The following is a 26,079-nucleotide window of genomic DNA, read 5'->3' as shown; positions in this document are numbered from 1 at the left end:
AATGCCTCATGCTAATGGAGATATTATATATCTTTTTAACCTATGATCTTTTCTAAATCTTTCCAATGTGGGACTTTGATTGAATCCTCAACATCTCACTCTAGAGCTTTTTTGGGGTTGTCTGATGAAATGACTTTTCCAAAGGTTTAAACTTTAGCCAACCTTCAATTCAATTCCTTTCAAGTCACTCAATTGAGGAAAGATCAGACAATAAATTTTTCTGCAAATCTATGTCTTCAACCTTTTAACTATCTGATTTCTCCAAAATGTGGGTTTCTTCACTCGCTATGATGAAGATGAAGTTTGGTGCTAGCCGTCAGGGCAAGCCAACAAATCGATTTTCTTGCTGGACCAAAGTTTAGGGCTTATAAAACTTAAGCTCAACATAAAAAAGGTTATATTTCAGTTTTTTTAATAGGATTTTAAATTTAAAGGCCTAAACTAAAAGAAATCGTGAAAATCCTACACTATTTTCACAGTGCCTAGACGATTCGACCGATTAGTCGGCACCTAGGGCCACCTAATCCCGCCTAGGTGCTAAGGCCGCCTAGGCTGACCGATTAGCATGTTTTTGGTGCGGCTAGTTGGCGCCTAGCGCCTAGGCAGCACCTAGGCGACGGCGCCTAGGCCGATTTTTAGAATATTGCTGATATGCTGGTTGGTTTCGGAAAGGCATAATCTGGTTTCACATTTTATAATCTTATTATACTCGTGTTTTGTACATTATTAAATATCTTTGTTATATGCTCATGAGAAGCTCTTATGCAATTATGGATTCAATTGTGTGTGTTTTTTCTTAATTACCTTAGCCTCAGTGTTTCTCAATACAGACCTTTGGCATAACATTTTTAGCTTAAGATGTATTGTTTTTTAGTTTCTTAAGGTTGTAATTAACTTTTTCGTGCTCTAAAACTTGCTTAGCTTTTCATCTGTGACGCTGATTGGCTTCTGTTCTATAGGCACCGGTCATTATTTTTGTGGAGGACTTTGACCAATTTGCTGGTGTTAGAGGCAAATTTATTCACACGCAAAAGCAAGACCATGAAGCATTTATTAACCAACTTTTAGTTGAGTTGGATGGGTAACAGTCATCCTTTGTGTTCTGTACATTTTTTGTGGAAGCCTAATTTCTTCACCTTGTCTATCCTTCACATGACTTATTCCAGCAAATTCTGTGTTGATAGAGTTAGTAAATTGTCCTTTTCCTAATATTGATAAGGGCACTTAACATATTTGAATTGGGTGAAATGGCAACCATGGTTTTCTTTGATGAATGATTTTTTAAAGAATTCTTACCTTAATTGGTCTTTTGTTAAATTGTTTTATCCTTACCGTTTGGATTTATCAACTGTTGTCTGTTATTCTATTAGCATAAGAGGCATGTTGATGATCACAACTTGTATGGTAATCTAGTGCTTTTTTCTTAACTACCTACTTTGCTACGATGAAATCTTGAAATAACATGCCCTTGCCACCCCTAAGAGGTTTTTCTTGACACTAACTGTTGCATAATATTTTTTATAGCAACAACCTTACGTCTTACATGAAACTCAAGTATTTAACAGTAGGGTCACAGTAAGGTGGTCCTAGCTTTAAGAAAGAAGTGAAAGCAGGAGATTGAGGTCCTAGGCAAATCACATCTTGGGTTTCCCAAACAATCACACAAGAGATTGACAATCACACTGCACTGAAATTTTTGAACATCTTGCATCATCGCAAAAGTTTCATGCGAGTCTCCTTGTATGAACTCCTAAGCCAAGAAACTTAGGAATAAGTAAATTTAAATAATATAGAAATTATAAGCATGTGACTCCCATATTACTAACTCAAAAATTTGCCTCTATCATATAATTTATTAATATAAAATATTTGTGTACCCAAAATGCAGAGACAAGAACTATGTTCAATCTAAATGAAAGCTGCGATCTTGCAAAATTACAGAATTTGCCTTTGTAAATGGATTTTATATTTCTCATGAAATTTCCCTAATTTTTATATATAATCTACAACATTACATATTTCTCTTTCTAAATGTATTCTACAAGTCAAAGATTTATTTGTAAAGATTTTTATTATGTTTGTATCTTCTTTGTGTTAGTGTATTATATTTGAGATATAAAATATGATTAAAGATTTTTAGACCAAAATAGTCAATTCATTACATTGAAATAGTAGACCTACAAAAGACACAAAAGAGATGATAAGTTGAGATCCATTATGCTATAGGTGCCTCAATTTTCTATTTCTATCCATTTAAAATCTCTTCTTATTCTTATAATCATAGTTTGAAATCTTGTACCTTGTTGCATGACAATCAAAACATATACAATAATAATTAAGGCTTATCCCACTAGGTGGGGTGGGCTATATGAATCCTTCTACGTCATTAGACTCTATCCCCCTACTATATTATTATCTATAATTAAATAAATTTATTGATAGCTAAGTCTTTTTTTTTGGTCTTTCTCTTTCTCGTTTGATGTGCATGCATATTTGTTATAGTTTCATATTGTCTAACTAGATTTATTGGCCGTCGTACCATCTTAAACGTGTCTCGAAGTTTTCCCTCAATAGATGCAACTTAGACTTTCTCTTTCATGTTCTCATTTTTTATTCTATCCATTCTCATATGCCTACACATCCATCTTAACATTCTCATCTCTTCAACTCATCTTTTGCTCATGTGCTCGAGTCATAGCCTAACATTCAATGCCATATAACATAGCAGGTTTAACCACCATTTTGTAGAACTTCCCTTTAAGTTTCAGAGGTACTTTACGATCATATAAAATACTCGACACCTTCCTCGATTTCAAATATCCTACTTGTATTCTATATAAGACATCTCTCTCAATCCCTTCATCGTTTTGCAAATAATCCTAAATACTTAAAACTCTAAGTTCTAGACAACTCGTCATTTCCTATTTTAACAATTGTCTCATTACATCTAATATTACTAAACTTAAATTTCATATATTCTGTCTTTACTCTACTAAAGCTAAAACCTTTCACTTCTAGTGTTTCCACTAAACTTCTAATTTAGCATTTACTCCTTCATGTATCTTATCTACCAAAACAATGCCATCTGCAAACAACATGCACCATGATATTATGTTTTGAATGTAAGTTTGTCGATTAGTGTAAAAAGATAGAGAGTTGATCCTTGATGTAACCCTATTATTGGAAATACTTTAGTTACTTTGTCTGAAGTGTTTACTCTGGTCGCTACACTAGCACCTCTCTTTTCTAGAATTCTTCATATAATTTCTCTTGGGACTTTATTATAAGCTTTTCTAAGTCAATGAATATTATGTGTAGATCTTGTTTTTGCTTCCGATACTTTTCAATTAGTTGTAAGATGTATAACTTCTATTGTCAACCTTTTAGGTATGAATCCAAATTGATTTTCAATCACCAGTCTTTTTCCTTAATCTTTTTTCTATTACTCTTTCTTAAAGTTTCATGTATGACTCATTAGTTTAATACCCTTATAGTTTGTACAATTTTATATGTCTCTCTTATTTTTATATAAGGGAACTAGAGTACTTACCCTTTATTGAGTAAACATTTTTTTTCGTTTTCAATATCATGTTAAATAATTTTGTAAGTCATTCAATACCTTGTTTCCCTAGACACTTCCATAACTCTATCGAAATATCATTTGGTCCAACTACTTTTCCATTTTGTATCCCATTTAAAACTTGTTCTACTTTTGATGTTTGAATTCTATGATAAAAATTTAAAATTTTTACCTAGTTAAGTTGGTCACCTAAATCTTCATTAAAAAGTTGATGAAAATACCTCTTTTACTACTCTTTTATTTCTCCATTATTTACTAATATTCTATTACATTCATCTTAAATACATCTTGTTTAGATAAGATCTCTTAACTTTTTCTCTCACTTTAGCTATTTTATAAATGCCTCTTTTCTTTTTTTAATACAATTTTCTATATAACAATTCAAAAGTTTCATTCTTTGCTTTATTCACTGCATTTTTAGCTTCTTTCTTAGCCTTTTTTTTTTTTTTTTTTTTTTTTTTGACTATTGTATATTTTTTAATATTCCTCGGTCTTACAAATATATAATTTCTTATAGGTTGTTCATTTTTCCTTCACTTTCTCATTCCACCACTAAAATTCCTTAGTGGTGCATGCCTCTTTTTTCACCAAGTATATTCTTGGCTACTATTTTTAACTTTCGTACTATCTTATCCCATGTCGTATTAGAGTCATTGTATATTTTACATAATGCTTGTACTCCTACCTTCTCCTTAAATATATTTTACTTCACATCCTTTAACTTCCACCACTTAATTTTAGCAGTTGTGTATATTTTTCTTCTATTGATACTATGATTAAGGTATACATCCAACACTACTGTCGTATGTTGGGCAGTTAAGTTTTTTTCAAGGATGACATTGTAGTATTTATAATTTTTTTTATCCCTCTTTATAACCATAAAAATGTCCATTTATGATTTATTATTCCCACTTTTGAACGTGATCTAGTGTTTTTTTCCTTAAAAAACATATTAGTTAATATAAGGTCATATGCTATTGCAAAATCCAATATAGTTTTTCCTTCTTTATTTCTTATTCCAAATCCATAATCCCTATGATACCTCTTATATTCTTTATTTTTTATTTCGACATGCCCATTTAGATCACCTTCTATTAAAATCATTTCATTTGACTATATATGCTAATTACGTTCATATATGCTTCATCTAGGTCGTCCCAAAATCTTGATTTGATATTTTCATCTAATCCTACTTGAGGTGCATATATGCTTATTACGTTCATAGTTTCTTTCACTACTGACATCTTTAGAGCTATAATTCTATCATCTTTTCTAACTACTCCTACAGCTTTATCCTTTAACGAACTATCTACGAAAAAAATATCTACACCATTTCTTATTTTATTCTTTCCGGTGTACCATAATTTAAAATCTGAGTTGTCCATCATCTTTGACTTCTCGACTATCCATTTTGTCTATTGTATACACAAAATACTAATTTTTCTCCTAATTATCGTATGTACTACCTCTATTGCTTTACTAATGAGGTTTCCTATATTCCGGGTTCCAACACGAACTGTTATATATTTAGCACTATATCCGAGTTCTGGAGATATAGCGGTCTTTGTTGAGACGTTACAGTTAGACCCTGCAACGCATTCCTTCCGAGGAATAACCTAACATTAGCACAATAGTTTAATGGATTCATTCATTGAAAATTTGTCATAGTTTAACGCTGGCTGGTAACCTCGCGTAATCCTCCTCCTTTATCTGGGCTTGGGACCGACCACGACTGGTTCGTCATGGGCCATATGACTGGTTGGTCAAAACATATCATTTCGATAAATTATCAAACTTCAATATTACTCGGCATATGTAATTTATGTTGTGTTATTGTGTTTATCATTTTGATGTGTTTTCTATCATACTGACATTGACACCCCATATGCCAAGATCAATTGTATATTTTAATTAATTTTTTATAGCTTGTGTTTGTGTTAGTTAGAAGAATTAATATTTTATGTTTACAAGAGACAAAATGAGTATATAGGGAAGAGTAAAATGAGAAATGGAGTAGACATTGTTACAGATATTTTGTTAAATGAAGTAGTCAAAGTAGTTAGGAAGGGAAATATGATGATAACTAAGATAGTGGTAGTAAAAGAAACTATTAATATAATTAACATATATACAGGATTAGATAAAGATGTCAAATGTAAGTTCTGAGAAGACCTAGAGAATATAGTATAAAAAATTCTGACAAATAAGATGATTTTAATTGGGGATTTAAATGGATATATACGAGTAAAAAATGTGAAATATGATAGGGTGTATGAGAGCTATATAATCTTGGAACAAAAAATAAAGAAAAATTATATTGGATTTTGTGTTAGCATACAAACTTATAATAGTTAATACATATTTTAAGAAGAGAGAAGAACACTTAGTTACTTTTAAAAGTGGGAACAATAAGTCGCAAATTGACTTTCTTATGGTTAGGTGGAAAGATAGAAAAATTTGTAAAGGTTGCAAGGCTATCCCTAGAGAAAACTTAACCACCAAACATAGGTTAGTGGTATCAGATATGCACTTTAAATATAATATCAGTAGAAGAAAAATGTGCATGGCTCCTAGGATTATATGATGGAAGTTAAAAGAGAGAAAACAAAGTATCTTTAAGGAAAGGATAGAAGCATCAGTATTAGAAGAATGTTATATGGCAGTTCAAATTTAATATGGGATAAGATGACACCAAATTTAAAAACAATAGCCAAGAGCATATTTAGTGAGCCAAAATGACACACTACCAAATATAGAATCTTGGTGGTGGAAGAGGAAGTACAAGAGAAATTAAAGGAAAAAAGAACAACTTATAAGTCACTGTTACACTTTTAAGAACAAAGATAACTTTAGAAAGTATACATAGCTCAGAAGGAGGCCACGAAAGAAGTGAGTAAAGCCAATAAAAAACAAGGAACCTTACCCAAATAGGATAGATTATAGATGAATCTAATAGGGTACTAGTGAAGTAGGAGAAAGTAAAGGAGTGATGAAAAAAGTATTTTTATCAACTTTTTAGTGAATGATTAGATGGCCAACTTAGTTTAGGAAATTTAAGTAAGTTGGAGAAGCATAGCAATTTAAATTTTTATTGAAGAATTCAATTTTTAGAAGTAGAACTAGTGTTAAATGGGATGAAAAATGGAAAAACAATTGTATTTGATGATATTCCAATAGAGATATGGAAGTAGGGAAGTAGGGTATTAAATGACTTACGAAAATATTCAACCTGATATTGAAAATGAAGAAAATGTTGGATCAATGGAGATTAAATACTTTAGTGCCTTGTATAAAAACAAAAGAGACGTATAAAATTGTGCGAATTAAAGACACTAAGCTGACGAGCGATACTATGAAATTTTGAGAAAAAGCGATAAAAAACAATTAAGGAAACAAACCAAGGTGATTTGAATTAATTTGGATTCATGCTTACGACAGAAGCTATGCATCTTCTTAAACATTTGATTGAAGAGTATTGAGAATAGAAGCAAGACTTATACCTAATATTCATTTTAACCTAGAGAAAATTTATGATAGAGTCTTGAGAGAAATTATATGGATAATTCTAGAAGAGAAAGGTGTTAGCATAGTGTATATTGAGAGAATTAAGGATATGTATGATGATATAATGATAAGAGTGAAGATTCCAGGTGGATTAACGCGAGTGTTTCCTTTAAAAATAAGATTACATCAAGGATCAACTGCGAATCTATTTTTTTACACTAGTTATGTATGAATTCACTAGGCATATCCAAGATAAGTTACCATGATGCATGCTTGTTTTGGTAAATGAGATTCGAAGCAAATGTTAAGCTCGATATATGTGAAATGCAATATATAAAAGAGGGGTGGCAGTAAAGAGAGAAGATTGTGCACAGCTGCAGAGAGGAAGGGCAATCACGGGCAGTGGGGAAGGCTTAATATCGCTTTGACACTAGTTGAGACAAGGGTTAAAAGAGGAAACTAGGATTGCAGATTATTCATTGGATACTGCACACGTTGACTTTTGTTACAAGGTGATTCAAACATCAAGTGCACTAGAACACATCAAATCATTTATTTTAACATAAGCATATTCTATTCAACGCACTAAGTCTTTAAATAGACGTAGCCATATAAAGTATAAATAAGAGAAACCTTCCCTTACTAATCAATCTAATATTAGATACATGTTCCTAATAAATATAATCACTAGCTAGATACATCATTCTAATTGATTTAATCCCAAGATGCAACATTAATTTCATTATTTTCATTTGTTAGTGCCAGATTATTGTCATTAGCATGTAAACATGAAGTTAGAAAACTTATTAAACACTAGGCCATGTTGGAAGACTGGTTAGGTAGAGCATTCATGCAGGAGGATTTTGCCAAGTTCACATAATTGTTCATCATAACCTTTTTATTTCGATATTATTAACAATTAAATTTCCAACAAATTTCCTTAATATGCAATACAATTTGCAGCTTTGAAAAGCAAGATGGAGTTGTTCTAATAGCCACGACTACCAAACTTAATAAAATTGATGAGGCTTTGCGAAGGCCTGGACGTATGGATAGGGTGCTACAACTTCAACGGCCAACTCAGATGGAAAGGGAAAAAATATTATGTTTTGCTGCTAAAGATACTATGGATGATGAGCTTATTGATTTTGTTGACTGGAAGAAGGTTAATTACATAAACCCTCATGCATAGTTTCTCAGTTCCTCTTGTTAATTCTATTTCTTTGTTATAAAATAATTGAAGAATGACTTTTTGCTGAATATGGTTTTGGAAGAGTAATTTCATTTTCATATGCATTTTATTTTTCATAAGATTTCTATAGATGTTTTTTGTGAACTTGAATACTTGTTTCAGTGCCCCAGACCTTTACTGAATGTCTCAATGCCCTTGCGAACGTGATCTCTTGGATATTGAACTTTGACATATCAGTAATTTAATTTAGTACCAGAAGGTCTTGACATGCTCATTGCTTCAAGTACTGGTTCCCTTTTCTCCTTTGAAGGAAGCATTATATCATGTTTGAGTCAACTTCTTTATCCTCTTTCCATAAGTCTGTCTATCAAATGATGCTTCACACCACGGCCTGTAGGTCAAGGATTGTCATGCTAAATATTTGTTTCTGTCTCAACATTGTTACTTTCTGTTAACCTGATTTGTTGCTATCTCTTCCACATCTATAATTATTCAAATGTCTGTTACATAGCACAATTTTGAATTTCACATTGAACCATTTTCCTATGCATCTATAATTATTCAATTTTTATTGTATTTCATGAGTAAGTTTGTTTATTACTATTTTTTTCAGGCATGGTATGCTATTTTGTTTTGCTTAATTGAGTCCCTGCTTTTATTATCTTTTACTTGGTGTATTGTATTTGTGTTCTTGACCAAATTTTCTGCTTGATCATATGTGATATGATGCATAAAATTGTCAACCTGTCCTTGACCATTACTTGAGTGATACCACTTTGTTTCTTGACCAGTGAATATTAGATCACAAAGCTAAAAGGTTACTTGTAAACCTTCCACACAAAGACAGACGATCTTCGGCACTTAATTAATATTAAGAAAATATGAATGCTTCTTATTTTTACTTTTGGTACTCTCTATCAAACACTTCAATGATTGTCTTTTGTAACATCCTTTAAATTCTCACTAAATTGCAGAGAAACTTTGATTTTTCACATATAAGCATCATTTCTGCAATCATATGGTATTTTTTGTGTTTTGAAGGTAAAGGATTTAATTTGCATGAACTTCCATTTTCAGGTTGCTGAGAAGACTGCTTTGCTAAGGCCAACAGAATTGAAGCTTGTGCCTTTAGCACTTGAAGCTAGTGCATTCCGCAACAAAGTTCTTGATGCTGATGAGCTGATATCCTATTGTAGTTGGTTTGCGGTATGTAACAATTTTGTAACTCTTATTTGTAATATCTTGCAGGCAAAATGTTCTTTTAGCAAATTTAGAATATTGTAACATCTGACTATCTAATTTCTGTGATGGATCCTGTTAAGATTTACTAATAAGAAATCCAAATTGTATGAGCAGAATTCAATAATCCAAAAAACAATAAGAACGTTAAAATAAGGCTACAGTCACATAGAAGAAGTAAATGCATGGTAAAATTCATAAGCTCAATATAACAACAAAGAAAATTGATTCAATAATGAGTAGGAAGAGCATGTGGACAACTGACATTACAGATGTTGACAGAGAAAATTGAAGTAATAAGAAAAAAATAATTATCAAAATTAACCAAGGAATATCAATAGGATGTGGGAAGTGCAAGGTGTAGTAGCTGGCAGCCTCTCTTTCACAATGATACCATCACATGGCTACATCAATTTGTTATAAATTATTTCCTAAACTATGCTTGCCATCTATTATTTACTATCATGATACATGTCTTGGTAAATTTCAAGCTTAACATGTGGATGCCACCTTTAACCCATCACTTATTTAATTTTCTAGGTTATCTTGTTAATGACAGTTTTTTTTCCACATTTTTTACAGAGCTTGAGTGAATTTGTTCCTACATGGTTGAGACTGACAACAGGTTTTAGAAGGATAAGCAAATCTCTAGTTGATCATTTAGGATTGACATTGACAAAGGAGGATATGGAATCAGTTGTTGATTTAATGGAACCTTATGGTCAGATAAGTAATGGCATCGAGTTATATAGCCCTCCACTTGATGTAAGCAACTCTGCCATAATATGCCATGTTTCTTTCTTATTTGATCAATACTTATGTGTGGTTTCAACATATTTTCCTATTTCTCTTTTGGACATTATTCATGGCCTTATTTGAATTCTAGTTTCACTGAATCATCTAATAACTTGAGCTATTTTTTAATAATAGCTGGTGGTATGCTTTATGATTTTGTTTTTAAATTATGAATTGAGTACTTTAATTGTTGATGTAATCGATGGGTAAGAGATTGTGTTTCCATGAATTTGAATCATCTTTAGAAAATCAAGGTGTATTGAGTTTGATTAGGTAATTAATTAACAAAATCTAGTTTGCTTCTTTTCTGGCGCTCTCCTTCACATATATAGGCATGCAGTGAATTAGACTTGTCCAATCCCAATAAGTGGATTGATTTAACTAGTTTATTTAGTTAATGACACAGGGTAATGGTAGTATTCTTACCCCAATCTCCAAACTTTTTGCTGCAATACCATGTTATGTTTGATCTGTGACCCTATGATATCAAAAGTCACTCATGCGAATGACTCAATGCTACAATAGAACAATTAAAGCTATTGTAGTTTATAGTTTTACATTTTATGAATTTAGTCCTACATGAACATTTAGCTATCAGATGGTTTATTGGAGTATATATCTATGGTGCCATAGTTCCTTTGTGAATACATAATATTTTCCCTCTCAATGGTCGATACTCGATACTCCTTGGTAGCAGATAAAGCCTCTGCCTGAAGCATCAAGATATTAATTTTCTTAGTTGGTACTTGCATGTGTGGTTGTTTTAATAGGTCTTGGGGTCAATTCTATGCAGCACAGATACTCCGATTTTTTTTTTTTTTTGAAGTATCGGACACGAATACAGATACGATACACAAATATGCATATCGGATATGGCCAAAAATGCGTCGTTGACTTTTTAGAGGTTTGATCATGCGGATAGGTTTTGGACACAGCTAAGATACGTTTGGCTAAAATTGAAAATATTTAAAATTTTTAAGGGTTAATTGAAAAAACTTAAAATTTTAGGACTAATTGGAAAATAATTAATAAAAATGAATTGTGTTGTTGGCTTTTAAACTCTAAACACTAATCCTTTTCTACTTGCCTCTCATCCTACTTGCCTCTCATCCTACTCGCCTCTCACCTCTTATCGACGCCAATGCCAACACTGATGTTGACGCCGATGCCTCTCGCCATGTAAGCCCTAGATTATTATTTCTGATTTCTGCCCTCTACTCCTCTAAAGTGCTTAAACCCTAATCATTTTGTTAAAAAGATTTGATTTAGAAATTTGAATATAATCCTCTTCCAGCTTATAATTTTTAATTTTCAATACTATATATATATATATATATATATATATATATATATTGATTATCGTATCCTAGCCATATCGTATCTTATATTTTCAAAATTTATCGTATCGCCGTATTCGTATCGTATTTGACAGTTTCACCTTTTACCGCCCATAAATGGATAATCAAATTCTTCCTAAAGAAAAAAATTCAATATAAGAACTTGTTTGAAATAGTAGTGGGAAAAGATTATCTATTTAAAAGAGGGATTTTTTTTTTTTAAATTTGTACATTTATTTGTTATTATTATCTATCATGATGCGCAATTATTGAAATTCGAAACTACTCGACACAGGTAATTTGTCGTGTTGTATCAATCATATCGATGAGTATCGTGTTATACTAATATTTGACACCTTTTGACTTGCTATGTTATTATTTTAAGTTTTTGTTATAATATATAATATTAAAATTATAGGATCCCATATAAGAGTTAGAAATATACATGTGTTCCCTTCTCATTCATCTTTTTCACCTTCTTATTTTCCATCCAATTCTTTAGCAACACCATATGTCGAAACATTGATATGATACCGAAATAATATCATTCTTGTCAAAATTTGAAACTTCAACACGACATGAGATTTTAAACCTTGGTTCAAAGTAAGGAAAGATTTCTTTGGTCCTTCCTTCTCTCTCTTCTCTTTTGCTAAAGAAATGGGAGGTAAAAAAATTGGAGTGAACTTTTTGTTGTTTCTTTCATGGATTGAAATCTTGTATTGTGCTGACTGAATCAGTTGAAACATATCATTCTGGTAAATCACCGAAACTCGATACCACTCGACAATAAGGTGTAGTTTCTGTCTTTAACTAGAAAGATACTACTCAAGTATGGCGCCGCCAATCTTATAGATGGTGCCGGTGATAGATTAGAGGCTGAAGGAAGAAGATGAAGCACAGAATTTTTGATAATTTAGCGGAATGATATGTTTTGATCGTTTCATCCGGCATAGTACAAAATTTAAAATTATGCTTGGTATAGACAATGCCTTCTTCCTATACTTCATTTCCTTCAACTCCAATCCATTACCGACACCATGCATTGTTCCGGTCAGTGATTGAAATTTTGGCATGGTTCGAGATTTTAAACCTTGATTTCTTTACACTTTTTATTCCTTTATAGGAAGCATAGCCTTAGTCTTCTTTTGACATTTTTCTCTTAGAATACTCTTGTTTTTGTTTGCAACACTTATATTTGTTACTTTTTAAATTACAACTTCAAAAAAATAGGCTAGTTATTCTTTCTTTCAACCATTATTTTGGTGTTGAGCTGTGCCAGCATGTACGAGTAGAATTTGACATCACATGCTGGCATACGAGACACTTCAACAAGGCCTACATGATAGAATGACAAAAACGGAGGAGAGTAGAGAGACCGAAGGAGATAGAAGAGGAGAGGGTAGAAGGAGAGGAGGATTAGAAATGGGAAGTGGTGGCATTATAGTGGTAGATGTTCCCTAATCTAAAGACAGTAGTTAAGAAAAATAGGGAAGAGTAGAGAGAGGAAGGAGATACAATAATAATCTAGTCTTTTCCCACTTGGTGAGTTGGTTATATCAATCTTTCTACGCTATTAGGCTTTATCCCTTTACTATATTATCATCTATATTTAAATAAATTTTATCTTATTGTATTATTGTCAATCAAGTCTTTTTTGGTCTTCCTATTTCTTGTTTGATTTATATATGTGTCATAATTTCATATTGCCTAACTGGTATACTTATTGGTCGTCTAAGTATATATCCATACCATCTTAATCGCGTCTCCCATAGTTTTCCCTCAATAAGTGTAACTCGGACTTTCTCTTTAATATTCTTATTTTATCCATCCTTGTATGCCCGCACATCCAATTTAATATATTCATCTCTTTGACTCACATCTTCTACTTATGTGTTCGAGTCACAATCTAACATTCTGCTTCATATAATATAGCACATCTAACTGTTATTTTGTAGAACTTCCTTTTAAGTTTTGGAACTACTTTACGATTATAAAGAACTCTTGACGCTCTTCTCCATATAACTATCTTGCTTATATTCTATGTAAGACATCTCTCTTAATCCATTTATCGTTTTGCAAAAATGATCCTAAATACTTAAAGCTCTCCGTTACAAATAACTCTAATTGTCTCATTATGTCTAATATTGCTAAACTTAAATTTAATATATTTTGTTTTTACTCTATTAAGTCTAAAATCTTTCACTTCCAGCATTTCACGTCGAATTTAACATTTACTCCTTTATGTGTCTCATCTACTGAAATAATATCATTTACAAACGACATATACTAGGCTTGAATGTGCCGAGTTCATCCATGATTAGTATAAAAAGATAGAGGCTTAAAACTGATTCTTGATGTCACCCTATCTTTATGGGAATGCTTTAGTTATTAAGTTTGAAATCTTCACTCTGTGTAATTACATTGCCATATAATTTAATATATGCTATGCTAATACCTCTGTTTTAAAAAACTCTCCATAGAATTTTCCTTGGAATTATCATAAGCTGTTTCTAGGTCGATAAATACTATGTGTAAGTCTTGCTTCTGTTCTGATAATTTTCAATTAGTTTTAAGATATATAATTTCTATTGTAGATATTTCAAGCATGATCAAATTAATTTTCGATCATCTCCTTCCTTAGTCTTTTTTTTATTACTCTTTCCTAAGTTTCATGGTATGACTTATTAGTTTAATATTCTATAATTTACATAATTTTGTATTTCTCCTTTGTTCTTATATAATGAAACTATAGTACTTGCCCAAACATGTTTTATGTTCAATATCAGATTGAATAACTTTGTAAGTCATTCAATACCTTATTTCTCTAGGCATTTCCATACCTCTATCGAAATATCATCTAGTCAAACTACTTTTCTATTTTATTTCCCATTTAAAGCTTGTTCTACTTTATAAATTTGAATTCTATAATAAAATTTTAAATTTCTAAACAGCTTTGATTTAATTAACTAAGTTAAGTTGGTCACTTAAATTTTTTTATTAAAAAGTTAATTAAAATACCTCTTTTATTTCTCTTTAATTTTCTCATCATTCAATAATGCCCTTTTGTATTCATTTTTAATACATCTTATTAGGATAAAATCATTTGTCTTTTACTCTCTTTCTTTAGCTATTCAATAAATATTTCTTTCCCTTTTTTTAATCCAATTGTCGATGTAGGAGTTTAAAAGTTTCATTTACGACTTCATTTACCGTTTTCTTGGTCTCTTTCTTTGTTACTATATACTTTTTAAAGTTTTTCTCGTTCTTATAAATGTAAAATACCTTATAGGCTATTTATTTTTCCTTCACTCTTTCTTTTGCTTTCTCATTTCATCACCAAGATTCTTTTACTTGGTGGGGCACGTCTCTTTAACTCACCGAGTATACTCTTGACTATCATGGTTAACTTTAATGTCATCTTATCCCATGTCATATTTGAGCCGCCATGTATTCCTCTTTATCCTTAGACTCTTACTCTCTTGTTAAATATGTTTTGTTTTCCATTCTTTAACTTCTACCACTGAATTTTAAGAGTTGTGCATATTTTCCTTATATTGATACTATACTTGAGGTACATATCCAACACTATTAAGACGTATGTTGGGTAGTTCAGTTTTCTCTAGAGATGACCTTACAATCTTTATAAATATTTATACCCTTCTTTTTAACCATAAAGGACAGTCAGTGCATGAAACTCTCGTCATGCGAGGTCTCGAGGAAGGGTCTATTTCTACTACTCAAACATATGATCTTTAGACCACATGACAACAATTTTACCTTGCACCTAAGCTCATTCTTTTTCCTAACGATAAGAAAGTTAACTTGTAACTTATTACTCCTTTTGAATATGACATTCTTCTCTTTTCTTGAAAAACGTATTAACTAGTATAAGGTCATATGTTATTGCAAAATTTAATATAGTTTTTCTTTCATTTCTTATTCTAAACCTATAACCCCATTCACGCTATCGTATTTTTTATTTTTCACTCTTGTCTATTTAGATCTCTTCCTATTAAAATCATTTCGTTTGATAGAATATTTTGCAGTACTTTGTAGGTCCCTTCGCGGTCGGCTAGAGGGGTTGAATAGCCCTGCACAATAAATTCAAACAAAAATCTTTCTTGAACTTTTACAGCTTGATTAAAACAAACACTTGCATAAAAGAATTAACAAACTAATTAAACAAGGGAAAAGAGGCACAGAAAGAGTTACTTGGTTTGCGATTAGGGGATTGCTAATCCAAGGCAGGTAAACTCACTATCAAATTTCCTTCAGGCGGAGAAACCTCTTACAGTAGTTAAAGCACTCGAATACAAAACTAAACAAAAGGTAGAACGTTTACAAGTGTTCTTCTCTATCTTTTTCAGTGTTATTTAGCTTTTGGGATTAGAACTGTATTAATAGCTCTGTTCAGGGCGCTTGGAAGGGTTCCAGGCGCTTAGACGTGGATAGAATTTTATCCATTTCGCAACGGATTGCGCCACGTCACATTTTGATAATATTTGTGGTCGGGGTGCCCGGACCAAAGTTAACTTTCCCGTTGACTTTTCGGTCTAGGCTCTCGCTCCGGTTCCGTTTGCTTAGGTGATTTCGGCCATCCGGAATAGGGCTCACTCTAATCCATCTTCCGGCCTTCTCGAGCAACCTTCCGCTCCGGCTTCTTATCCCTTGGAAATGTCGCGCGCCTCCTCATCCGCCAGCGTACTCTACTCGCTTGGGTGATTTCGGCCATCTGGAATAGGATTCACCTGAACCTATCTTCTGGACTTCTCGAGTAACCTTCTGCTCCGGCTTTTCGTCCCTCGGAAATGTCGCGCGCTTCCTTCTCGTCTGCCAACGTACTCTTCCGCAGCACCTCGTCCCTCGAACACATCGAGCCCGTCGACTCTCTCCTGTGCCGTCCTTCTTGCTAGTTGCGTTTTTCGCTCGACTTCCTGTACTCCTAAGTTCCTGTACACTTAGACACAAGGACATCAAAATATAACATGACCTAACTTGACTTGATTGATTACATCAAAACTATCACGGGGTACTAACAATCTCTTCCTTTTTGATGAACAATCCAAGTCAAGTTAGGGTAAATCAAACATAAATAACAGTAAGGTAATAAGTATAAATGTTGTAATTTTTAATAATATGCAAAAAAAAATCAATGTTACCTTCCCCTAGACTTTTAATTCTTTCCCTCTGATCACATTAAAAATAGGGGTAAAGCAAAGATATAGCTTTGAAAAAGTAGAGTCGAAGGGATACTAATAATAAAAAAACGTGGACTAATATAAAAGAATAAACTTTTAAATTCTAGATAAAGACATATTTTTTGTTTTCAATTTATAAACTGGGTTTGAAAAAAGATAATTTGAAAAAAGATTTTGAAAGTTTTATAACGGTTGAACAAACGTATTTAAGGCAGATATAACATTTTTCATAAACGATTAAAATTATTTTAAGTAAAATTAAATTCTTTTCGGCATAAATACATATTTTCCAAAAAAATAATTAAAAATAGTTATTAACTTCGAAAAATCGTGAAATATTTTTTGAGAATATATAATAGTAAGTAATTTTCTAGAAAAAATAAATGTTAAAGAATTGAATTTTTAAAAATTTTTAATGTTAAAAATTTGCATTTGGATAAATAATTCATAGAAAATTCACCAATGGTCACAAAATTTTAAGGTAAATTTTCTTAGAAAGAAAAGGATAAAATTTCACAGAAAAGTAAATTTTGTAAAAAGTAGCACTGCAAGATATTTTAAATCGATGAATAGGAATTTTGTTAAAAAATTTATAGAAAAATAATACAATAATAAAAAATTTTAAATTTTTCCATAATGAGTAATGAAATTCTCTTTCTCGTAAAACTTTAATTTTAATTAATTTCTAAGAGAAATTATGCAGAACAATTTATTTGATAAATCTAAACAAGAATATGAAATCAAATTAAAAATAAAACATGCATAATAATTTTTTAATTTAAGGATGATTTTGGAACCCAATATAGGTTCCTTCCAACTGGGTTAATCATTCTTAAGGATATATTTTGTTGACAATTTTCTGATTTGACTCTTATGATATCTAAAGTGCTAGTTTAGTCTTTGATAATTTTTGAAATTAGAAATAGCTATATTCGAACATGTAGAATTTTTTAGATTTTCTATTTCTATTTTTAATTTCTAGTTTTCAATTTTTATCTAGTCGACAAGATGTTGTTAAAGTTAATTTTCACTCTTCACTTTCTTTTTCTAATTTACAGGCATTTTTTGATAATATTTTTATAAACTGAAATAACTTATTAGGAGGTAGAGATCGTACCTGACTTACCTTGTCGATCCCATAGCCTGAAGCTCCTCTTGAAGTGTTGTTTCCTTCTGATGTTGCTCCTCCTTGATCGATGCTCTTGATGCTCTTTGAGGATGAGCTTTTATTGAGTTCAGGTAGATATTCGGCTATAAGAGCTGTTCCGACAATTTCCTCGATTTTGGATTCTTCTGACGATGACTCGGTGTCTATCGAGGAGTTGGATTCGACTGTTTTTGGTTCTTCTTAGAGCTTTAAGAACTTTTCCCAAAGTTCTTTTGCACTCTTATATTCGCTGATTCTGTCGAGATCCTGGACAGGCAGAATGCTAAGGAGGTGGAACTCAGCCTTACCATTTGCCATAAAGTTGTTGTGCTGCTTCTCAGTCCATTAATGCTCCTCGAGTTCTTTTCCTTCTCAGCTTTTAGGCATATCAAAACCGTTCTTAATCGTTAGTAAAATATTGAAATTAGTTTTAAAATATACCTCCATTCGACGTCTCCAAAATACGAACGCTCCCTCGAATACTGGTGGGTAAATGCTAGCTCCAGCTATTCTTGTGCTTCGATCTGCGGTTAGTCTTTCTGAAGCAACTTCGCTCTGATATTAATTGTAGGTCCCTTGGCGGCCGACTAGAGGGGGGTGAATAACCCTGCACAATAAATTCAAACAAAAAACCTTTCTCGAACTTTTACAGCTTGATTAAAACAAACATTTGCATAAAAGAATTAACAAACTAATTAAATAAGGGAAAAGAGGCACAGAAAGAGTTACTTGGTTTACAATCAGGAGATTGCTAATCCAAGGCAGGTAAACTCACTATCAAATCTCCTTCAGGCAGAGAAGCCTCTTACAACAGTTAAAGCACTCAGATACAAACCTAAACAAAAGGTTGAACATTTACAAGTGTTCTTTTCTATCTTTTTCAGTGTTGTTTAGCTTCTAGGATCAAGACTGTATTTATAGCCCTGTTCGGGGCGTCTGGAAGCGTTCCAGGTGCCTGGACATGGATAGAATTTTATCCACTTTGCAACGGATTGCGCCACATCACATTTTGATAATATTTGTGGTCCGGGCGCTCGGACCAAAGTCAACTTTCTTGTTGACTTTTCGGTCCGGGCTCTCGCTCCGGTTCCGTTCATTTAGGTAATTTTGACCATCCGGAATAGGGCTCACCCGAAATCATCTTCCGGCCTTCTTGAGCAACCTTTTGCTCCGGCTTTTCGTCCCTCGGAAACGCCGCGCACCTCCTTCTTGTCCGTCAGCGTGCTCCGTTTTCTTAAATGATTTTGACTATCCGGAATAGGGCTCACCTGAACCCATCTTCCGGCCTTCTCGAGCAACCTTCTGCTCCGACTTCTCGTCCCTCGGAAACGTTGCGCGATTCGTTCTCGTTCGGCAACGTACTCTTCCGCAGCACCTCGTCCCTCGGAAGCACTGAGCTCGTCGACTCTCTCCCGTGTCGTTCTTCTCGCTAGTTGCGTCTTTCGCTCGACTCCCTATGCTCCTAAGTTCCTGCACACTTAGACACAAGGATATCAAAACATAACAAGACCTAAATTGACTTAGTTGATCATATCAAAACTATCACGTGGTACTAACAATACTATCTATGTTGTCCCAAAATCTAGATTTATTATTTTCATTTGATCTTATTTAGGTGTATATATATTAATAATTTCTTTTGTCACTACTATCTTGAGAGTTATAATCCTATCTCCTTTTCTAACTCTTACTATTTCATAACTATGTACAACACTTATTCTTTTTCTTGTTTTATTTCTTCCTGTGAACCATAATTTAAAACCCAAGTTCTTTATCATTTTTTACTTCTCTCCTATCCATTTTTTCTATTGTACACCAAATATTATTTTTTCTCCTAATCATTATATCTATTGCCTCTATTTTTTTACTAGTGAACATTCTTATGTTCATGTTTGATATTTTAGACAATTAATTTTTCTATAATATTTATTTTTATGCAACTTATGGTGTGAGAACTCTTCATATTTAACATTACATCCAAATTTTCATGGAGATGTAGCGGTTCTAGTTGAGATGTTACATTCAGATCTTGCAACACTTTTTCAAGAACAACCTAACATTAACATAATGTTTTGATGGATCGATTCATTTAACATTTGTCCGACAAACAACCTAATACAACTCTCATCCTATTTCATCTGGGCTTGAGATTGATATCGGGGTTTGAGAGGAAGGAGATAATTAGATAATTTTTAATCTTTAAAAAATAACACTAACCTAAATAAATACAATTAAATTGAGCTATTATATATATAAATTTGGTTCAGTATTAAAATAACCAAAATAAATCCAAATCAATCACGATTTGAATCCATTTGATCTTAATAACTATGTCTACTTGATAGACTCCACCTAATCTTAAATTGACTTGTACGGTCTCTTAAACTTAAAATATTAGTTTCATTTACCTTAATCAAACGGCTAAACTTTTTAAGAAAATAATTTAAGTAAAAAAAATTAAATAGGATAAATTTTAGCATCTAACTTTAGCAACTTTTTTTTAATCTTAAAAGCTCATACAAGCAAGCAATAAGAAAATTAGTGTTCAACTTGATCATGTCAAGTTTCTACTTATTTTCCTATGTTTTTATATCATTTTGGTTTGTGCATCAATGGTAGCAAAAGTTGATTACACTCATCCTAGATGCCCCTTACTGTCCGTCCCAAGTTATGTGAAGAGAGGTAAATTATGAGATTAGCTTATAGCCGATCGTCAAGTTGGCTAGGGGGTAGGAGAATTTTTTTTTTTCCCGAGACATTTGGTACACAGATATTTTGATTAAATAAAAATTTATTTGATTAAGTTATGAAAATAATATATTTATTTATTTTTTACTTTTTGGTGTATTTTATTCAAATATATAATTATAATATATACACACAGAATAGATAAAATTATATTATTTGAATTTGATTTTATTGGAAAAATCTTAAATCTAAAATTTTCAAATTAATCAAATTTGTGTTGAAGTTTATATGTATAAAAAAATTTGTACTTATAAAATTCAATAAATTTAATTACAAAATTTAAAATCTAATTTAATATTTTATATCTAAAATTGGAAGACTTTTCTTTATCTCTTTTTTTTTTTTGTCCATTTCAATAATTGTAATTATGAAAAATAAACAAAACCAAAATAAAACTAAGGGTTTTAAATTATTTCACTTTATCCAAGAGTTTTATTTACATTTTTATCTAATAAAATACAATAAATAAAATAATATTTAATGCACAATTTTTTATTACATGTTAATAAATAAATTTCCCATATAATTACATACAACTATACAAAGATACACTTTTAAACAAAAATTATATCCCTAACATTTAAAGTCTCTTAGGCCTAGAAATCTAAAATTATTCCAATGTGTCAAAATTTGGAATCAAACCCCCAGTTTATGAAGGAGCAAGGAAAAGGAAAAGGTTTTATTTTCTGGTTATTTTTTTTACTAAATGTAAATCATTATGAAATAAAAAATTATACAATTTACCAATAACTAAAGTTAAAAATTAATACTTAATTAGTTGCAACCTATGGTGATTAAACTAATTAAATATAAATAGAAAAACAAGTAAACTTTTTATGAAATAAAATAATTATACAATTTACATTTGATTAATGTTAAAAATTAAAAATTTATTAGTTGCAAGTCCTAGGTCATTAAATTAGTCAAACAAACATGTATTAGCAATTTAATTAATTATTAATTAAACAAATATTTACAATAAAATTAATCATTGCTATTATTAATTCAATTAAATAAGTATTGAAATCATACCGACATGACATGATACAATACGGAAATCATATTCCATTTGACTAAAACTCCGCCATTGTTTGAAATTTTGAACCTTGCTTTTTCAAGTTCCTTCATATCATAATTTTATCAATCTCCTCTTTTTTGAGATCTTTGTGTCTCTTGATGATAAAACTTTTCTAAATCTCTATTTACATAAATTCCTCATTAATTAGACAAGAACAATATTGATTCAAACTAAATAAAAAATTTCTTCAGTTCTTTCCCTCTCTCTCTCTCTCTCTCTCCACATTTTGCAAAAGAAAATAGAAGGTAATGGGTGAAAATAATTATACAATTTACATTTGATTAATGTTAAAAATTAAAAATTTATTAGTTGCAAGTCCTAGGTCATTAAATTAGTCAAACAAACATGTATTAGCAATTTAATTAATTATTAATTAAACAAATATTTACAATAAAATTAATCATTACTATTATTAATTCAATTAAATAAGTATTGAAATCATACCGACATGACATGATACAATACCGAAATCATATTCCATTTGACTAAAACTCCGCCATTGTTTGAAATTTTGAACCTTGCTTTTTCAAGTTCCTTCATTTCATAATTTAATCAATCTCCTCTTTTTTGAGATCTTTGTGTCTCTTGATGATAAAACTTTTCTAAATCTCTCTTTACATAAATTCCTCATTAATTAGACAAGAACAATTTTGATTCAAACTAAATAAAAAATTTCTTCAGTCCTTTCCCTCTCTCTCTCCACATTTTGCACAAGAAAATAGAAGGCAAGGGGCGATTGGAGATATTTTTGCACTTTTTCTCTTTTTAAATTTTCCCCTTTAGGAGCTATAAACTAACTCTGTCTTCTTTTGACATGTTTTTAGAGGAAATACTAGAATCACACTCTTATTTTTGTTTGTGACACTTACATTTGTTAGTTTTATTTTAATTACTATTCTTAAAGATAGGCTAGTTATTTCTTCTTTCAATCCGAGATTGAAATCTCGAGCTAAGCTGAGGTTTTGGTCTCTAGACGACATGAGATAATGCCACTGGTGCCGGTATTGCCATTGGAAGGTGTGCTAAAGGAGAAGGATGCACCAATGCAGGAGGAAGAGGAAAAAGAGGATAAGAAAAGAGGAGTAAGAGTAGGATTGGTGTTGGAGGTTTGCTGAAGGAGAAGGGATGCAGGTGTTGGAGGAAAGATGAAGGAGAGGAGGTAGAACTAAAAAATAATCTAAGTTGATTAAATTAATCAAATATAAACTGAATGAAAAAGTAAAATTATTATGAAACAAAGGAATTATACAATTTGCATTTGGTTAAAGTAAAAAATTTAAAAAAAATTAGTTGCAAGTCTAAAGTGATTAAATTAATGCAAATAAATAGAAAACACGGTTGCATTAACCAAATTGTATCGTTTCGATTAGAGACAAAAACTCTAGGATGGTTCAAAATTGTAAACCTTTCCTTTTCAGCATCTTTTTTTAGTAGATATTATAATTTTAATCAATCTCCACTTTGACATCTTTGTGTCTCTTGAAGATAAAAATTTACTTAATCTCTCTTTACTAATTCCTCACTAATTGGACAAGAACAATTTTGGTTCAGACTAAAGAAAAAATAATCTTCATTCCCTCTCGCTACATTTTGCAAAAGAAAATAGAGGGGAAGGCATGATTGGATATCTTTTTGGACTTTGTTTCTTTTCAAATTTTCTCCCCTTGTAGGAAATATAGCTTAACTCAATTTTCTTGTGACATTTTTCTCTTAGAGGAAATATTAGAATCATAGTCTTATTTTTGTTTGTGACACTTATTTTAGCCACTTTTATTTTAATTACAACTCCAAAATATAGGCTAGTTATTCTTTCTTTCAACTAGAGATTGAAATCTTGAGTTGAGCTAAGTTTTTGGTCCCTGGCTAGCATGAGACAATGCTGTGCCACCAGTTCTAGTATTGGCGCTAGAGGTGTGCTGAAGGAGAAGGATTTGCTAATGATGGAGGAAGAGGAAAAGAGGAGCAAGAGCTGGATTAGTGTTGGAGGTTTGCTGAAGGAGAAGAGATGCAAGTGCCAAAGGAAAAGAAAGGAAAGACAGTAGAATGTAGAGGAAGAGGAAGAAGTGTACCCGAAGTGGAGCTGATTGGAGTCTGTTGAAGCTAGGGTTTCAATTTCATCGTGGAGGAAGAGGAGGTACCTTGAGTGGAGTTGGCATTAAAGTCCAATAAAGCTTTAGTTTCAGCATGGAGGATTCCGCTGAAAGCTTCAAACAAGATGCTTCAACATTTTGACATGGAGGTGGAGCTAAGTTTCATTTGGGTGGGAAATAAGAAGTCACAAAGGAAGACGGATTGCGAAGGAAGATGGCCGCTTGCCGCCCTGTATCGAGGATCTCATGTGTTGGCCGGTAGGCAGAAAGAAAAGTTTCACTTGTCTGACATGACTCGAGATGTTGTATCCCTGCTTTTCAACATCCTTTTTCGAGTAGATAACATAATTTTAATAAATCTCCTATTTGACTTCTTTGCATCTTTTTAAGATAAAATTTTATTTGATCTCTTGATGTTAACTCCTTGCCACAGGAGCAGACAATAGATCTCTTAACTGCTCTTTTTAATTGTCACTTTATTTCTTCACAAATTTCAATACTTTATAAAGTCATACTATATCTTCAGTTTGAGGGTTGTTAAGGAAGACAATTATAGTCAAGTGGATTTGATTACAATTCATCAACTCTTTTAAAGATTAGTCTACAGCATTATGCCATCAATAATCTTAATTGTTGTACTTGGATTATGTCTGTCATTTTAGTTGAGCGTATTTTAGTTTATTTTATTTTTTTTTCCATTTTGAAATTTTAACGAGATGAATATATATTATATGTGCTTGATCTTGATGGGGAATGCTAGAATGATGTAAATTAATATATGTTATGGGTTTAATCCCATGTGTCTCATATGGGGTATTATGTCATTAGGTGTCTTGTCAAAATTCTTATATATATGGTCTAATAGTTCTCTTTTATGAATGCAATCCAATTTTTTTCCTCTCAGTATGCCATTAGTTTGGTTACTAGAGTTGGAGGTAGGGGTGGTTGATAAGGAATTATGTCCTTGAAGAAGAATTTCTAATTGGTGGTTACTGCCTATACGGACTATGATATGAACCAATATGACCTATTTATATAGTTTAATTGTTCTCTTTTCTACATGCATCCAATATTGTTCCTTTCAACTTGTTGGGTACAACACTACCTTTGAACTATGATATCATTATGATTTTGGTTTTGTTAGTTAGGAGTATTTAATTTTGAATTCTAGGTGTGTTGAGTTTGATTGGTAACACTTTTCAAGGGAAAAGAAAAAAACTGGAAGGTTCCAATTTATACTTTCATATTCTCGAGCTCTTCCTCACATATGTAAGCTTATGAAAGTGAATTGGACTTGCCCAATCTCAACAAGTGGATTGGCTTAGCTAGATTTTCTTGCTAATGACACTTAATGTGTGCTTTTAACTGATATGTGTCTCCGCATTCCATAATATTTTCCCATTTCTTTTTGATAACTTGGGATAGTTTTTGTTAGTGGACAAGGGAGACAAAATTTCCACATGCTGTCTGGGCAGCTGGTCGTTCTCTTATTACACTTCTTCTACCCAATTTTGATGTAGTTGAAAATGTATGGTTGGAGCCTACTGCTTGGGAGGTAATGCCCTTTTTCTGTCTTCAGTCCTGAGCTTTTGTTTTTATTCTTCAATGTAATAAATAGACAAATTTCTTTTATGTCACTTTAGTTTACTTTTCTTGCAAGAGGAATATGTATCTGTATGTTGTTGCCACTGTCACTGTTGGTTACTGGTGCCTCTGGTTGCCACTGCCACTCTTCATCTGTCCAGCTGCCCTATCAAGGTGGCATCCACTTGCTCCACCACCGCCTCTTCTGCCTACACATACTTCGCTTCATTGCCCCTCTTCAACTAGCTCCACCACCACCTCTTCTGCCTATACATACCTTCGCTTCATTGCTCCTCTTCAACAAGTCGAATTGTCTTACAAAAGTAAACAACTAAAATTTGACATATATGACACTCAATAAGGAGTGTACATCACACAAGAATGTCCCTCTTAACATTTGCATTCTCTTTTAATTCTTTTGCTGAATATTGTCAAGACCAAAACAAAATTTTGTCATTAAGCTCCTCATGCTGTCATTAGTACCTGTATCATCAGCAATAATTGAATGGTGCACACAATTCAGTTCACTTTTCTTTGTTTTTTGCACAAGCATCCCAAACTTTCTGTAGTAGAGACGCCATCGAGCA

The 26,079-nt window shown here is 32.0% G+C and overlaps 1 protein-coding gene across 1 annotated transcript in view; it reads left to right on the top strand.

Annotated features, from left to right (window-relative positions):
• The window catches only part of LOC122042937 (probable inactive ATP-dependent zinc metalloprotease FTSHI 5, chloroplastic), a 60,781-nt gene that overhangs the window by 15,975 nt on the left and 18,727 nt on the right, over positions 1–26,079 (top strand). The window contains exons 9-13 of the mRNA XM_042603336.1: positions 960–1,081; positions 8,048–8,249; positions 9,354–9,482; positions 10,098–10,280; positions 25,344–25,463. Coding sequence (XP_042459270.1) covers positions 960–1,081; positions 8,048–8,249; positions 9,354–9,482; positions 10,098–10,280; positions 25,344–25,463 — 756 coding nt within the window. The remainder of the gene's footprint in view (positions 1–959; positions 1,082–8,047; positions 8,250–9,353; positions 9,483–10,097; positions 10,281–25,343; positions 25,464–26,079) is intronic.

This window comes from Zingiber officinale, chromosome 2A (assembly GCF_018446385.1).
Source record: "Zingiber officinale cultivar Zhangliang chromosome 2A, Zo_v1.1, whole genome shotgun sequence".
In the NCBI taxonomy this organism is placed as follows: Eukaryota; Viridiplantae; Streptophyta; class Magnoliopsida; order Zingiberales; family Zingiberaceae; genus Zingiber; species Zingiber officinale.
Note: the sequence above shows the minus strand (reverse complement) of the source record. Positions and strands in the feature narration are given on the sequence as shown.